The following is a 17,505-nucleotide window of genomic DNA, read 5'->3' as shown; positions in this document are numbered from 1 at the left end:
CAACGCATCCAATTAAAGATACCGAATCCTTCTGTAATCTTGTCAGTGTCCCTGTCCTCCCTCGTCAAGATGTTCCCAGTGTGGAGACAGAGGATGATGTCAGGGCAGACAGCTGCATGCCTGCACTGACTCCATACTGGTATTCACTGCCTGCTTCCCTCGTGCCCAGTGCAGTCTGAGATAGTCTTCCACACAACATGCATACTAATGAGGGACGGCACCCTTCTGCCTTGGCTTCCTCAAGCAAGGTCTAAATATCACCTACATGGAATGTGTTTCATAAACACTTATTCCGCATGGGAAATCTGGCAGTAGCAAACCGTATGAAAACACTTCTGCGTAGACACGTAGTCCTTTTTCAATGTTCTTGAGAGCAATCAAAGAGCTGTTTCATCCAACCTGTTAGGGTTAAAGTAGAAGTTGGACACATTGGGACTCCATCTTGCTCATCTGCAGCCATCTGATGTTCAGCGATACATTATCGTAGTTAATGGCTTTGGCATACTTTAATGATAAAACTGTCGCATTTGAAGCATGCCGTATACCTCTATGATTCATTCTCCACATTCAAAGGACAATGAGGCCTAACTGATGATAGAGGGGACCGTCGGGATTTGATTTGTCAGGACAGGTAATGTATTGGTTCATCATGTTGTCAATCACTGTGTCTGAACAAAGAAAGACCAAGATGGTAAAAAGAAAATTAAAACTGCTTTGCAGAAACAATCTTTTAAAAAGCTCGCTGTAAGATTCATTAGGTAAAAGCCCACGGAGAGCTGTGGAAGGTGGTGATGAATAAGCTTCAGGTCTGCCCAGCCTCCATTTTGAAAAGCTGTGACAGTAGCTCCAATATAAATTAGAATGTTATATAGCAGAGGCTGTATTGAGTCACCCTTGTGTCAAAGCAGGGTGACAGTGTCAACGCACTGTGACAGGAGCAGGTCATAAAACTTGTGACCTGGGCGACCCTGTCAACGAGGCTCCTTCTCGTTCCTCCTGTTCACACCGTCATCGCAAGGACGGAGGAGCAGGCCACAGCCCCTCTGTGTAATCAGGGCCGACAACCGAAACAATCACGATAGAATAGAAGGGCCCAATTGAATGATTACGCTTCTCAAACTGGAAAATGATTAACCTAAATATGGCCCGGATGAAACATGATTGAGAGGAATGTTGTCTAAAGCTTTGGATGCTTTACAGCTTGGCTCGCCACGTATTACTGGGATGACAGCAACGGCATTATAACCTAAGCAGGGTTTATATTTATTCCCTTTTTCTCTTATTGTTGATGTTTGAACCCGTGAAGGAGGAAGGATTTCTCCCTCATCTCATCAATAAAAGCAGATTATCTGTTGTGTTCCCAAGGAAGCAGGAACCCTATCCCTCACCATCGCATCTCTAACTGTGTTACAGTGTTTACAGATCTCAGCGATCTTACCCAAAGGGCGATTACGTAATCAGAAAAGGACTTCCTGGTAATGAAATTGTGAAGGATTGGTTGATCCTTCACAATTATATTTTTTCTCATTCACAACAAAGTTAAGAGTCATATTTACGTCACTGGTGTGACTGCTCTTTGTAGACGGACACAGCTCACCCCAGCATAACACTTCAGGCCTCCTCGTATCAATAAGGGAGCCACAGGAAGACGGTCTCTATGCATCATTAGTGAATTAATCTCTGCTTGGAAACATCCTGCATGGCTTTAATTGCTGCGGTGCTGTGCCACATCCCATCTTTCAGCTGCAGTTTGCAGAGCGATGCTAAACAAAGAGCCAAGAGGCGCCTCAGGTGACGTCACCTGGGGAGACTCTTGCAGCAGTGGAGGGACACAGAGGGACCCAGTGTGGAAAATTGAGATGTGTCCTCTCTCTTTTTGTTGGTGTGGCCTCATCAGGGTGTCTGATTTGTCTGATCAGCTGTAGAACAAACAGAACAGCTGTTGATTTTTGTCTTTCTTTTTTTTCTTCTTCTTTTTTTAATAGGAATCTAAACCAAAACATTATCGTAATCCGAGAGATTAACCAACATTGGTGTAAACAACAACTGTATGAAATACAGAAACCTCTTATTGGATGTAAACTTGTAAATATCTAACCAGTATCTCTTTTGAAATACTTTTAAATAGATTTTCCATAGGGGATTCCACATTTGAGATAAATAATAATCTATGGAGAAAAATAAAACACAGTATAATAACATTATGTACTATAACCATGTTACGTCACTATCCCGTCTCAATAACACGAAGTACTGTGTAAACCCACTAAGATCTAAATGTAAAATGACATACTGTACCTGAAACTATTTTTAGACCTAGTCATTCTGCACTAACATAGTTTTTCGAAATGCGCTAGTAATAACGGTGGCATAACAAACAATAACAAATTGCTGAACTTTCCCCAACAGTTGGTCCCAGAATAACAGAGCAGCTTGCTGGAGCAGTGATTACTCTAAATGCAGGGAGACGACTTGGTGTAAATAGTGTCTCCTTTGCCTCAAATAACCACCCAGACGGCCTTAAGGCCTTGTGTTTAAGTGTTTGTGTATTTGTGTGTTTGTGTGGCAGATGCTGAGTCCACCACACAAAACAGCTTTGAGCGCCTGGCCACCAGATCAACCTTATATTGAAGAAAATAAACTAGCTTAGAGTTGCTGTTAAAAACAAATTTTCTTTAAAGGCTTGTGGTGCGATTGTCTTCTCAGCTGAGGGCGTAGACTGCATTGAACTGTTGAACTTGCAGCTATAACACACCATTCACTGTTTAATGTATCAACTCTATACTCTGTAGTTATAATTCAGAAGGTCTGCTATTCTCAGATGTTTCCAGATAACCTTGGGCTGTGCCACAACTACTGTCTCTCTCTGACTCTCACACACTAGTGTGCAGCCCCGCCCTTCACCCCTTCATCATGCCCTCTTAGTGACCCACTCAATAGGCAGCTTGTAGTAACAAGTTCCTCCGTATATTAGATGGGGGAAAAAAGAGAATAAAATGTTCCACCCTTCTGAAATAAATAACAGTAAGAGTAATGGTTTTCCGCCAAGAGATCTGACAGCTTATGTAGTTTCGTATCAACGAGGGAAAAATAGATTACTTTGAGATGCACCACAAATTCTCTGTTATCTAGCTATCCAGGAAATGATTGGTTTAGTTATTTTGTATTGAGGTCCTGTAAGCCTACAGTGTCCTTGTCCACAACCTTATGAAATCGCCAATGCTATTTAGTGCATCGTTAATGTGTCGCTAATGTTTTGGAGATGTGTGGCATTTCAATGGTAGTTCAATATCTGTCTCCTAATAACAGTGTGTGTGTGGTTAAAGCACTTAGAAATCAGACACTCTGTCAAAGCCTTGGCCGATATCTCCAACTGCTCAGGTTTTATGTCCAGTGGCGTATACTTTAACTACTCCGAGTCGAAACCCGACTCTGCTTTAGTTGTTGACAGAGTACCGTACAGGATCTCACCGTGAGAAGCGACAACATTTGAGCTCGTCGTCACTGCAGCTTTGGATGCGCTCAACAACGAGTTAACAGCTTTTCATTCTAAGACTGCCATAAAGCCAGCTTTGCTTTGGCATTCAGTAGCAATGGATACGGTACTTCATGTGAGGTGCTGATTTTATTCAAATAAACTGTAAGTCGGGTTAGACTAATACATAATTACACAGTAGGAAAATAACTTTTAAGTCCCACAAGTAGAGACCTACAGTATTCAGCTCTAAATCCTATATTGGCTGAGTTCAGGTTTTAACCTCTCACGGTCTAGAATAAAGAGCATAGAAGGGGGAGTAATACAACAACATTGTGTTCCCCAGCCACCCTCCGATCGCTAAGCTGAAGTATAATGTACTTAATACATTCAATATCTGTCTAGGAGACGAGACGTCTCACAAGACTCTCCACACCTCGCACACATGCGTGGGTGAGGGGGAACAAAAGTTGTTGTTTTATTGAACAAATAGTGTTTTTGAGAGATCAATGAACCAGCTCCCCGACACAGAACAACGACATCCAGAACAGTACGCTGAATGAGTCACCCCTCGGGTAGTTTTTCATCACGGAGAGCTTCTAACAGAGAGAGAACCTGCTCCCCTCAGTTAACTATGGAAATTCCCCCGCTTGTGATGAATATGTAAACCTTTGCTCCTTTTCAAGGGAACTGGTCTCAAATGAAGAAGGCACATGCTTTTTCAGGGGTCACGGCTACAGGCCATGTAGTGAATGTAAGTGTGAGTGTGTGAGTGTGTGTGCGTGTACAATCAAATATGGATGAGCACAAACGTCACAGAAAGTATCAAACAATCCCATCAGTTTCCTTTCAGACGCCGTAAACAGGTATAAATAGACTGCAACTGTGGACACAGATATTACAGTACACGGGTATCTTTAATGCAGCTTTATAGACTCGGTCCACATGGCATTGTCTCCCTGTGCAAGCCCTGTGAAAACAGGCTAGACAGCTGCTGCCACCCAAAATAGACGGGCGGGTGGCGAGGCGGGCATGAGTGACTGGTGGCACTGCCTACCAGGTTATAACACTGAGTGTTGGGAGCAGAGAGGGAGTTGAAAGACACACACACACACACAGTTCCCCTCGTACTGCACGCCACAGGTAGCACCTGGCCTCATCGGCCATTGCCAGATGACCCTGGGCAAGCTGGTGACATGACTACGGCCACGGACTCACAAGCCAGGACTGTGAGTGCCACACAGCCAAGAATCAGCTGGGTGTGTTACACCAGACGCCAGCAGCCTGGAAAAACAGCACATGGTCATGAGAGGAAAGCCCGTCGGGACAGACAGCGAGCTGAACATCCCGCTGTCTGTCTGTCTCAATGGGGAGACAGCTTTTAGTTCCATTCTGCGTCGAGTCTCTTCAGCTACGGGTGAGCTTCACCTCTCCCTCGATACGATCAGTCAGATGCTGCAGTTTGTGCCGCATTCACCTCGGAGAACAAAGAGCCTCTTCTTCTTTCGCACCTTCCCCCGTCGCCCTCGTTCCTCTCATCACACAAAAAGCTTTTTCTTGTAGTTCCTCTGCCACTCACCCAAGCTCTCAGCGGAAGAGGGGAGCATGCTGAAAATGTCCTTCTGCTTCTCCTGCAGTGAGGGTCGTGATTCCCTTTAGCCTGTGCTGCTCCCTGACGTTCGACCCAAACGCGCTCCAGACTCCCATAAATCGTCACCTGCATCTCGTTTGACTTTCACGGGCTGACCTCCCTCCCTCGCGGCCGGTCTATGAATATGATCACCATTTGTTTTGCCAGTGGATGTCTCGTTCCCCATGTTGGCATTGGTCCAATTATCGTTTGTCCTTTAGCAGTGTCAACCAACACACAACAACATTAAATAGTTAATGACAGGCTAAAAGATAACACGATAGGGGTGTAGATCGGCTAGGACACTCAGATTCAGGGCTTTCTCTTGGGTAGCATCCGTCCATCATGGCTGGGATGGAGGTTAAAGGGTCAGAGGGTCCTATAGATGCTACTGTACGTCATACAGTACCAGAGGTAGATCCATGGTGCCATTAACCCTTGTGTTATCTTCGGGTCATTCTGACCCATCAGTCATTGTGACCCACTGTCGTATTGCGACAAATTTACCTCATACAAAAACAAAGTGAAGCATTTTCTTTTAACTGTCGGGCTGTCTCAGACCCCCCACATTGCAATGGTTAAAAGAAAATTATTTTTATTTGTTTTTGTATTGGGTGAAATCGGGTAAACACAACGATGGTTCGTTGTGAACCTTTGGGTCATGTGACCCGAAGGCAGCACGAGGGTTAATAGAACAGCCTTCCCTGGGTAGCAGAAAACCCAAGTGACGTGGCAACTCTCCCCCTCCACCCTCCTAGCCAGGAGCAGCCAAGCCTAGGTGGGCTAAATGTCACTCAGCAGGGGTACGTCATAGCAGAGAAAACAGGCTTTACTGAAACACAGACCCAAACCCAGCATCCAAACCCAATCCCCACCCCAAGTCACAGCAACAAGACCGAGTGAAGACACCCGGCATGTTGCGGATTCAAAACACGTGAATAAACGTTGATTCGGAGGCGAGGCGTAGGTGTGTAATGGCCAGGAGACCAGCGGAGGGTTCTCCAGGTGGGTATAAATCAGCATCCCTGTTCAGGTCCACAGCTTGTTTGTTTGATTTGACACACAGGTGATGACACCTGCACTGAAGAGAGAGAGGTTTGCGATGCTACACATCTGCTAGCGCTGCTAGTGACTGCAGTAGATAACCTGGGGGAAAGCTAATAAGGTGACTAACAGATGGAGCGTTCTATTTAACTGGGTGGGGGTGGGGGGGGGGGGGGCTGTCTCCATATATATAGCCCCACCCCCCACATCACCATCTCCCAACCGGCGGTTGACCTGTCATTAGAAAGTAAACATGCCGCTCTGTTTTATCTGAGTGCACAGATGGGGGAAGACCTGAGCTCAAACAGATATGCTTTTACAGATGGTGGATATAGCCAATGACCCTAAAGGCAAATATCCTGAAAGACAACAGTGGATGTTTCCCAATCTGCAGGGTCACCCAGGAAGTCCTCCCGGGTCCCAGAGGGTGTGTGGGTTTGGTGAGCCCTCATTGGACACAGCATCTACATCCCTTCCCCATCAACAGTCATTCTGCCGTTTGTCTGAACAGAACCTTTCATTTGTGTCATTCTCATAACATCCCCCCCCCCTCCCCTCCAAGACTAAAATACCCCCTCAGATGGCCCAGAAACAGGCTTTAATTTGGCCTTCCTAAACAAGGCGACATGGAATACACATCTGCTCCGCTTAGGTAAGCTGCCGTTGCCGTGGTTACGGACCGGGGCTGACTAAACAGTTGCGCCGGGGCGAACGCACACACACACACAAACACACACAAGCATTTACATGCATGCACACGTTCCCAAACACGCACACGCACGCACACACGCACACACACACACACACACACACACACACGCACACGCACACACACACACACACACGCCTTGGATCCCCTCCCTGCCCCCAGAGCAGACAGGACCTGGAGCATTACTCACAGCGTGATATCTAGATCACAGCTCTCTATCTGCTGTTATCACGTCCTCTCATACTCTGCAGTCTTGGTCATAGAACAGAGAAAAACAAGGGGGCAGACCAAATCCTCTTTAAATAAATCCTCTTTTGTTTCCCAGCTATCACCTAGAGTTCACCAACCTGACCTACCACCAGGACCTGCAACGCAAACCAAAAAGATTTTCGTCCAGGTGAAATAAATCGGAGGTGTTTCTACAACAAGGTGCTTTATTTTCTGACTGGCGATGCCAGCTACGTGGACACACGTGTGAATGAAAGCGGTCGGCCAATCAGATCGTCCAGATTGAAACTTTTCCCATTTTCACAATGGAAGCATCCAGGGCGCATTCATGAATCCCAGCCACCATGCAGAGAGCCAGCTGGGGAAGGAAGGAGGGAGGGGGGGGGGGATAATGCTATGAGTACTGCAGCGGGCCTTGGCACGACACCCACACGCACGCTATTTCATCAGGCCTTGCCGCTAAACTAGCTTCACTAAGCACTTCTGGCGGAATCATCCGGCCTTTCGAGACCCGTGTCGGTGCCAAGCGCCTCGTGCCTGATGAGGTGCCCTCCTCTGGAGGGGACTGTCCTTGGCAGGATGGTCGAGGCGCTCGGGCTTCGCAGGAGAGGGAAACGAAGGTTAAGCACGATGACGGGACTATAATCTGATGCCGTTAAATCTTCTCTTAATCCCACCGCACAATATAATGGGGATAACGAAGGCATAAAGCAGCATGTGTTCTCCATGTGACATCATCAACAACGAAGGCGCCATGGCGATGACTTCCGGCCCGGGGGCCATGTGAGCGAGGTTAACTGTGAGCTGTCCCGGGCTAAGGGTATTATGGGGTGTGTGGCCTTAATACGCTTTTTAAAATCTCCTCCCCTTTGTCATCTCTTTGTTTTGACGGCTGAGCTTTCAGAGTCTGGGACTGTCCAGCTACACTGTGTTCTGCTGTGTGAAAGCGCCAGAGAGAGATACTCAACATTAGGTGGATATTCCATCAGAACACAGGCCATCTTTATTTTATTCTTTATTTAAATTTATTTTATTTTGACTGTATATTTAGATATTTTTCTCTCTTTTTAGTGTTTTTTTAATTGTAATTATGTGGAAGGAGGACATTGCGCTATAAGAATTTCATTGTACGGACTAACTTTGTTAAACCGTATACATGACAATAAATATGTTGAATCTTGAATCATGGCAGTTTAGTGGCTTGGTGTCAAATGTCAATCGGCTCTCACTTGCTGACAACTGAGCTGGCTGACATCACTGCGAGTCTGTGAATATACGTCATGTTCTCCGAACTCTCAATTCCGAACGCTTTCATTCCCTTAACAAAGCCCTGAATTCATATTAAATTCAATCAAATGGAAGCATACTGCACAATGACTGCCGGTTGTAACATTTTGGCCATCATTGAGCAGTCTGTGAATAGTGACCACCTTATCTATGCTGATCTCACTGTTCTCCTGACAGACCGTTTTATGCTGGCCTGGTCTTAACCAGACTCTCGTACATTTCACTTGTACAGAGAGTCTGGCCTCGCTCCATTGACAGGCGTTGACTTCCTTGTAGGCGGGTACTCTTTTGAAGTTTAAAACTATTGGATCTGCCCAGAGCCACTCTGATCTGCCATAACCAATCGCTAGCGTTCGCCAATTCCTTCACCACTACTGTAACAGAGCTAGCTGCCGTAGCTGGAAAATCTAACTGTTCCCGAACCCCGTGGGGAGGAGGGCCACAACATCATGGCCACCAACAAAACTCAGAAAAACTTGTTCTTGCTCTGGCTTTAGCTGTTGGATATTCGGCAGCGTTGCCACAACGGACCGAATGGCTTCGCTCGCATCTTTCTCCGCCGCCATTAGGGAACTACAACACAACTAGCACACGACATCAACGTCATTGTTCTCAGCCACTCCCTCTTTTCGCTGATTGGCCGGTAGAAAATTAACCTGAGACATTTGACTTACTTACCTCATAGCCAGACCTAGTACAGAAGCTAAATCAAAATTGAGCGGAAGTACGTAGGAGGGCAGAGCCAGGCTAGTTTTATGCACCTTGTGGAGGTCAAACTGAAGGAGGGAAGTTGAGAACTCACCAGGACTCTGCCTGTCAGCGTCTGTGCTGATATCATGACCCCGGCCCAGTCTTTCACAGAGGTCATCCATCCCACCTCACTGGCAGCTACCTCCGTCACTTTGTCACCGACTCGCTTGATGCCGTCACCCAAGGGATTGTGGACTCGCTGAACATGCTTACACATGTGATGGAGGGGGGGGGGGGGGGGGGCGGGGAGAGAGAGAGAGAGAGAGAGAGAGAGAGAGAGAGAGGATAGGGGAGTGCAGGGGGAAACAAAAAGGAGACAAGGTTAGACACTGAAATCATTCTGTCGGCCCAGAACATCAAATATGGAAAGGCCCAGCTTGATCACGCTCCGCCTGACACGAGGTCCCTCATCCACATGGATGAGGCTGTGGGAGCAGCTTTGTGTCCATGAGGAGGCGAAGAGCAAGACAAACATGCAGAGCCCAGGCCAGGGCCTGGGAGACTACCCGGGAGCGTCTCCATGGTAGCCAGAGAGCTCCTGGTGTTTCTGCTCCAGTGAGTGGGCTGGCTGTCTGCTGGGACTGGCATGATTCACAGAGCAGGAAATCTAGACAGGATGCACAGGTTAGCTCTCTGCTCCCCTGCCACAAGCCCCACAGTCAGGTGGGTTGCTGTGGTAGCTCAGCCTCCACTCTCTCTTCTAGCTCGCTCGCACACACACTCAAACACTCCATCTTGCCGGTGTCATCAGATTGTCGGATCTACTTTGTTTGCAGTGGAGAGTTGATGTCATTTCAGCGGATACTCAAGAAGCTAAAAAAACTCTACGTGATGATGGTGAAAAAATGTAGATGAAAGAGATTAGAGATGCTGTGATGATGTCCTGGGCTGAGGTAGTCTCGTCATGTCTCTAAGAGACCACTACCATTGTTGGTGGGGCCATACTGTTACTATGTACAGTGTGTGCGTCATTCACCGACAGCTGCTTTAACATTGTGCCATTTACTGCAGCACGGCAACCTCGCCGTTGCGGTGTGTACGCCCAGGACTTCAGCACGCCGCGCTCCCAGCATGCACGGGGGGGCCATCATGTGTCCCTCTGATTGGACAGTTGGCTTCAAAGCACTCCTGGCATGTAACTATGCGGCATGTGCCGTCCCCCCACCCCACCATAAATCTTTAGAGCTGGGGGGTGCAGTGCTCACGCAACTCAAGGACTGAGTGAATGAATGCCAACTGCATCACACTCACCACGACAATGAGAAAATTATGGAGGTGCGCCACAGAGAGATTTTTATTCTGTGGGAAAAAAACTACATTGACAGTATGTGTGTAAAAGTACCCTGCTGTTATCAAGGAGATGTTTGTCTGGTTAGTTAGTGGAAACAGGGTTTCATGTCTATGTTTGAACTGCCAGACACCAGCACAAGGAAGAAGCTGATGTACTTATTCTAAGAGTCTTCAATGGGTAAAGGCTTCGGTTTAGGACATTTATTTAAAAGTGCATTTTTTATGCAAGACATTCTCTGAACAACACAGGCAGGACACCCGATCTGAATGGTATGTGCCCCAATTAGGTGCCTTACAAAACACCTGCATTTCAATTAAGCGTTTCCAATTGAACTATTATCTAGAAAGTAATACGCTCGTTCATTGTGAGCCAGAATGAAACCACGACGCGCTCGCTTTCTATCAAAATCACTCCATGTGGGGGGGACATAATTATAATAAAGAAATATTTATTATTAGGGGTGGGGGAAAAAATCGATTCACATTTGAATCGCGATTCAGTCTTTTAGTGATTCACATAGATTCACAACTGTAAAAAAATATTTATTTTTGTATTAAAAAAATAGGTAAAATCGATTTTTAATCGAATAATGACCTCAAGAATCAAATCAAACCGTGAGGTACCAAAAGATACCCACCCTATATATGGAGAGAGAATATAGGTTTTGCCTTGCCAAAAAGCAAACACACCCCAGAAGTGTTAAAACTGCCCTGGATAACAATTGTTTTTAATGAGTCCCAGCTTCTCAATGATAGTCATTAATATTAGTACAACAGGTAGATCTCTTAGGGCTGTGTGTGTACTATGTGCAGTAAGTTTGCCTTGTCAAAACCGCATCTAATAACCATTTTCTCCATCGTGGCCTGGCTAAATCAGTGTACTACTGAGTAATGAGATCATTGAAGAGGATATGACTTGGAGCAAGGCCAGGCATCCAGATTAACTGAGTGGTGATGCACTTCCTCTGTCCTGGCCATGGCACCCAAACATGATCATGTTTTAACCCTCGTGCTGCCTTCGGGTCACATGACCCAAAGGTTCATAACGAACCATCGTTGTGTTTACCCAATTTTACCCAATACAAAAACAAATAAAAATAATTTTATTTTAACCTTCGCAATGTGGGGGGTCTGAGACAGCCCAACGGTTAAAAGAAAATGCTTCACTTTGTTTTTGTATGCGGTAAAGTTGTCGCAATACGACGGTGGGTCACACGGCTGATGGGTCAGAACGACCCGAAGATAACACAAGGGTTAACACAAAGATTCATCCTTAATTGAGTCCTCTGGAACAGAGGCCTGACTTAACTGGCGTCATGTCCAGCGCTTAGTTAACCTAGAACCCGACACACCATTGACAGGTATACAGCAATCATGTTAAAATAGTTATTCAAACTCCAAATATCTGATCATATACTTTCAAAAGGAAGCATGTGGTTGAAGTAATAATAATACATTTTATTTCTAAGGCACCTTTCATCCGAGAACAGATCTCAAGGTGCTACAGTTAAGATTATAAAACAGGGTAAAACATCAATATAAAATACAATTAGATCATTAAAACTCATAAGATCTACTAAAAAGAAATGTTTTTAGTCCTTGACTTCCAAACATCACCTGGTTAAAATGGGTGTGGTAAAACTTCAGAGAAATAATGAATGAGTCACCCGAAAAACGTGATGGGAAGTAATGAAGACGTTGAATAGGTATAATTGGAGTCCCACTGATCTCTACCAACTAATGATGATGTCTAAAAATGTAGTCTGAAAACCCCTGTTCTTTATAAATGTTTAATGTCAAAAAAGGCAAAGTTCAAAGATGAATGGGCAGCGGTGATGGAGGACATCCATCCACCCAATTAGTCCTGAAAAGCTTCCCTCATGAATCAAATATGGCTTCATCTCGAGGGGACCAAACTTAACTTTAATGTAAGGAGCTGCCCTTTTATCAATTGAAACTCAGTTTGGCCATCATTCAAGCTTCATGATCAAATGTTAATACGTTTTGAATTAGGTTTTACCCTTATGTTTGTCACATTTATGTCCATCTCTCATACATCTCCAACTAGTTTTGGACATTTACAACATGAAACATGTTGTAAATGTTAAATGTGATATACTATATGGTTTCATCTAAAAAAAACATTAACTTAAAAAACATTCATCTTTTGACAAACTGATGGATCATATAGTCTACTAAATATAGATTCTCTTTTATCCACCCTAAATCAACCACATCCAGGGACCATTGATCAACATTACACACATTTACACAATAAATCTTCTCAAGAAAAGTACATTAAATAAGAATGGAACATGTGGCTCTTGACAATTCCTGCAAAAGTCTTTGCATTATTCAAAAATGTATTAATACACATCTCAAATCATAAATTATGAATTAACAATTCAACAGAGCTGAAAGACAGGAAATAGAGGAATCAGAAGAATCATAGTCTGGTACACCTATTATTATCTCTGAACATGCAGATCAAGTATCTACAAAGAGCTTTGCCAAAACGGGCACGGTACAAAATGGACTAATTATTCTTATTTCAATCGATAGCCTGCACCATCTGCTGAATAAAGAATCGAATTTCATGCAGTATACTGTTGGACCTGCTTCATTAAAATCCAAACAATCTAACCGTGCATCAAAGGGCAACCTAGCTCCTGCTCTTTATAGGTTTGTGTGGATCAATGGTGAAGACATGCACAGCATTAGACATGGGGCTCCTCAAGACACAGGCAGTCAGGGGTTCTTGTTAACGGGCTCACCTGTTGATACCTGAGTGTTTCTTATTGTGTAGTACTGTTTTGATGGTGGTGGTTCATTTGTGGATAGAGCATCTGCTGTCTACCAGAACCAGCCTCAATACTGAGACTCAAAACTTAAGTTATCTTTGTTGTTTTAGTTCATGTGACCTTTCCTGCCAACCTCACAAACCAGATTTTGCATGCTCTGGGTGGTCTGTAATACTGTATGCTGGAAAGGATTTGCTCACATGGTCAGCTGACCTGGAGAGATCCTCCATTGGTTGTGTGTCAATACAATAACATCAAATGTGATTACACGGCTACGATTCTGGACTAGATCCCTGAGCCAGACAGCAACACAAGCCAGACAGATCCTCCGCCCCACCCTACCCTCCTCTCCACATGTGGAGACGGACTGAGTCATCTCACAGGATGTGTGCATTGATTAGTGCAGGGCTGCAAAGCCGTGGAGGTGCATGGCCCAAGGTAAGAGCTGGCAAGCACCAGTAACCATGGCTCCTTAGTCCTCCTGGCTCATAACACCTTGGAGCTAGCCCACGTTGACACACTGTGGACTTTCATTACTCTATGTCCAGAACCGCAACAGTTATTCTTGGCAGGGTTCTGGTAAAAAATCATTTGAAAGACCTATTTTGAGCACAGGGTATCCAGCAAAGTTTTATATCCTAGAAAGAGACTACATTATGACCATGTACAAATTGGCATGATTTTGTAAGCATCACCTATTTACTGTGAGCACAACTTCTTGCCCCTGACAGATAATAGCTGTTATTCCTCAGTATCTCATAGCGGAGGATTTTCATTGATTGTCATTAGACAGCCAGGAAAACCAGGGCCATAGGCGAGCAATCAGAGATGAAGATGGAGGGCCTACTGTTAGAGACTGGCTTCCTTGTTCTAGGCTTGGAAAAAGCTGGCCAAACAGAACAAGAACAAACTCAAAACAACAGGGAGGAAACTGATTATCAGCCTCCATCTCCGAACACTAAGAGCCCATGTTTGCAATGCTAATCACATGCACAGACTGGGTGGGGGCTGGAGGTGTTCCTCCACTCACCGCCAGAGCCTAGACAATTGCATAAGGGAGATTTTCTTTTATAATGAAATACTTTGCTAGTTGCTTAGCAACAACAAAAAAACTGATTCATATGGTATATACCGTATGTGCCTGCCTGACACTGCATTTCTGTGGGAGTGCGATTCTGGGAAACAAGAAGACAGTTGGGACAGGTCGAGAAATGCCAAAGAGAAGAGCAGAAGGGGAAAAGGGAGCGATGGAGGGAGAGAGAGAAGGACAGAAAGAGTGACAGTTGGGAAGCCAAGTCTATTCACTTCTGTGAGTCATTCTAATGGCTGACGAGCTGATCTAACAACAGGTTGATATGACTGTAGGAATCACTTTCTCCTCTTCTCTCCGTGTCTCACAGAACATAACACATATTACTGGTGTGACCAAGACACACATTTTCAGGGCAGACGGACAGCAGCGCTCTGAGAGGATAATGAGTCAGGGTCAGATGACACAGTTGCTAACCAGCAGTATGGACAAACATGAGCCTAACTGTCAGGGAGTCAGGTGGCTGAGCGGTTAGGGAATCGGGCTAGTAATCCGAACGTTGCCAGTTCGATTCCCGGTCATGCCAACTGACGTTGTGTCCTTGGGCAAGGCACTTCACCCTACTTGCCTCGGGGAGAATGTCCCTGTACTTACTGTAAGTCGCTCTGGATAAGAGCGTCTGCTAAATGACTAAATGTAAACTGTGCTTTCATGTGGGAGCACATTTAGATTGCCAAGTTTTGGTTCAATGTGACGCTGATTAAAAAAAAATCCACTGAACATCTATCTTATATCACTTCCATCTCCTTAGCTCTGTAGCCAATGTAATTCTGCACTAATGGTTAAGCTGTTCAATCAAATCAACCTGAGGTAGTTTGGAGTCATTTGATTTAATGGCTCGCAGGCAGGGCCGATAAGAGAACGAAACAGGTTTGAGCCATCGCTGAGATCACTGAAGGTCAGAGCCGTGTCCTTCACGCAGACTCTGGCATTTCCCTTCTGCTTCCCGATGGCTGCACCTTGATCACGGCGGGACACACTGAGCACACTGATAATGTTCTGGATACATCTCTGTCGGAATTACAGCTGGTCTCTTTTCTTCTTAAGCCAATCTCATGTTAATTGAATTTCAACTCAATTTAACTGGTTACAACCCATTGGAATTTGACCAATGCCACAATGTTGAAACTCCTTTTAAGTGAACTTAAAGACTCTTATCTGTGATGTGAGATAATGCTGTTAATGCATAGGCCTTATTTAGACGTCTTCATTATTATAGCATATTACATTTCCATTTTACATTTAGTCATTTAGCAGACACTCTTATCCAGAGCGACTTACAGTAGGTACAGGGACATTCCCCCCAAGGCAAGTAGGGTGAAGTGCCTTGACCAAGGACACAATGTCATTTGACCCCAGGAATCGAACCAGCGACCTTCTGATTACTAGCCCGATTCTCTAACCGCTCAGCCACCTGACTTGAACACAAGTTTTTTTGGGGGGGGCGAGGGGGACAAAACCTTTACGGGTACTGTGTTTCGATACTTACTGAATACACGTACGTAAATGGTTGACACAATAATTATGGTTCATAATTGTACTTTTTAAGTGTATCTAATGGGCATCCAATAATGTTTGACGTGTATAGGAGCAGTAGCTGTGAGTGTGCATACCGGCTGGGTAAAACTATTCCTAAATGTTGGAAACCTGTCAAATAAAATAGGAGTATGCAGTGTAGTTGGGTGTTCCAAACAGCAAGCATTACATGAGAGCAACACTACCTTTTTAGAACTGTTGTTCAAAGTAGAACGTTGGTCATGAGCATAAGCCACAAATTGGCCAAAGATTTCACTTTTAATGAACTATTAATGGTTGTTTGTTTTTTTTATTTAATAACCATGTTTAGAATATTGATTAAGGTTTTATTTTTATTTATTCCTGCCCTGTAGCTTTCTCTATAGTCTGCATTTACAGAGGGGTAGACATTGTAGGAAAAATCCACATTTGTTTTTACTCAACAACAAGTGTCAAGAGGTGAAGAACTGGTCTGGAGTTCTACAAGTGATACATCTGCTGGAATAAAACATGTACACATACATTCAAAGATAAGTTATAATTACATCATTAGATTCTAGTGAAAACTTCAGTGTAGCCCAAGACATTTTACATTTGTATAGTCTTACCCATGATTAACTATTATATTTAAAACATGATGGTTTCTGATGATGAATGGGATTCATTAGATCATTGGACACCAAATATGATTTAAATTTCTACACAGGCAAACTTGTACAAGGATACATTTAAAAAATTGCAATTACTGATCTGCAAAATATTTAATATGCATGATTTCTGCAACTAGGTGTATATGATGTCATGGGAAACCTATGCCGTACCTTTTTTTTGGCGTTACAGTGGCAGCAGACCGTCCACAGGTATTTGAGAGTTCTCCACAGTAGAATGATAAAGAGACCTCCAAAGAAAGTGACCATAGAGGAGGCAAGAAATGCCCACCACATGCGCTGGCCATTGCTATCACAAGGAACATCAGGAGAAAAAGGGATGTTCACGTGCATCTTGGATATGTGAATAGAGGACGAGTCCGGATTGAAATTATTTCTGTTTTTCGGCATTATTCTGCTACCGATGTCCAGGGATTTGTTGCCATCCTCAATAGCTAGCATCCAGAATCTTTGGGGAGTTTCTGCCAGCGCCCCCTGCCCAACCGCTCAGCCATATTGCTTTAACTGTCGCTCCCCCTCCTCCGTGTATTCATCCGTATTTATCAATAGAACCTGCTGTTCTCAGCAACGCACAAACTTCACTTCAAAGAACAGACTTCGGTTGTGCCTCTCACCACTCATCCACAAGTGGTAAATTGTGTCTTCACATGTTCATTCTGTATTAACCGCATATTACCGTGAACTCTTCAGAAGAATTTTTTAAATTGCGTTTACTTTTAAAGTGCGTTCACTCTACGTCTTCTTCGTTGGTTATTTGTAATTAAAATGTAATAGTCAGGTAGGCTACTGCATCAAGGTTTGATTGTCTTCTCCACTCCCGCTTGGTTGTTTTTCGTGATACTGTGTAGGAGGCGGTAGACGAGGATTCATCCTTTATTCTCCTTTTTTTATCGGTAGAAAACCAGAATAAAGGTTGATATCTAGATTTACACGTCTGGGTGGGATTAAATGCTGATTGCTGCTCATTGGTCAAATGCACACTCATTTCCCCCCCATAAACCCCGCCCGTCACAAAATA

At 44.5% G+C, this 17,505-nt stretch overlaps 1 protein-coding gene across 11 annotated transcripts in view; it reads right to left on the bottom strand.

Moving 5' to 3' along the window:
* LOC134031325 (calcium-activated potassium channel subunit alpha-1a-like) overlaps positions 1-17,183 on the bottom strand; it is a 61,839-nt gene extending 44,656 nt beyond the window's left edge. For 8 of the 11 annotated variants that reach the window (XM_062474920.1, XM_062474917.1, XM_062474911.1 and 5 more), the window contains exons 1-2: positions 16,641-17,183; positions 9,176-9,331 (exon numbers count right to left, since the gene is read on the bottom strand). In XM_062474920.1, coding sequence (XP_062330904.1) covers positions 9,176-9,331; positions 16,641-16,928 — 444 coding nt within the window. In that variant the 5' untranslated portion in view covers positions 16,929-17,183. The remainder of the gene's footprint in view (positions 1-9,175; positions 9,332-16,640) is intronic. The other 3 variants (XM_062474910.1, XM_062474915.1, XM_062474916.1) reach the window with 1 other exon arrangement.
* Positions 17,184-17,505: the final 322 nt, after the last annotated feature.

The sequence above is a fragment of the Osmerus eperlanus genome, chromosome 12, assembly GCF_963692335.1.
Source record: "Osmerus eperlanus chromosome 12, fOsmEpe2.1, whole genome shotgun sequence".
Classification (NCBI taxonomy): Eukaryota; Metazoa; Chordata; class Actinopteri; order Osmeriformes; family Osmeridae; genus Osmerus; species Osmerus eperlanus.
Note: the sequence above shows the minus strand (reverse complement) of the source record. Positions and strands in the feature narration are given on the sequence as shown.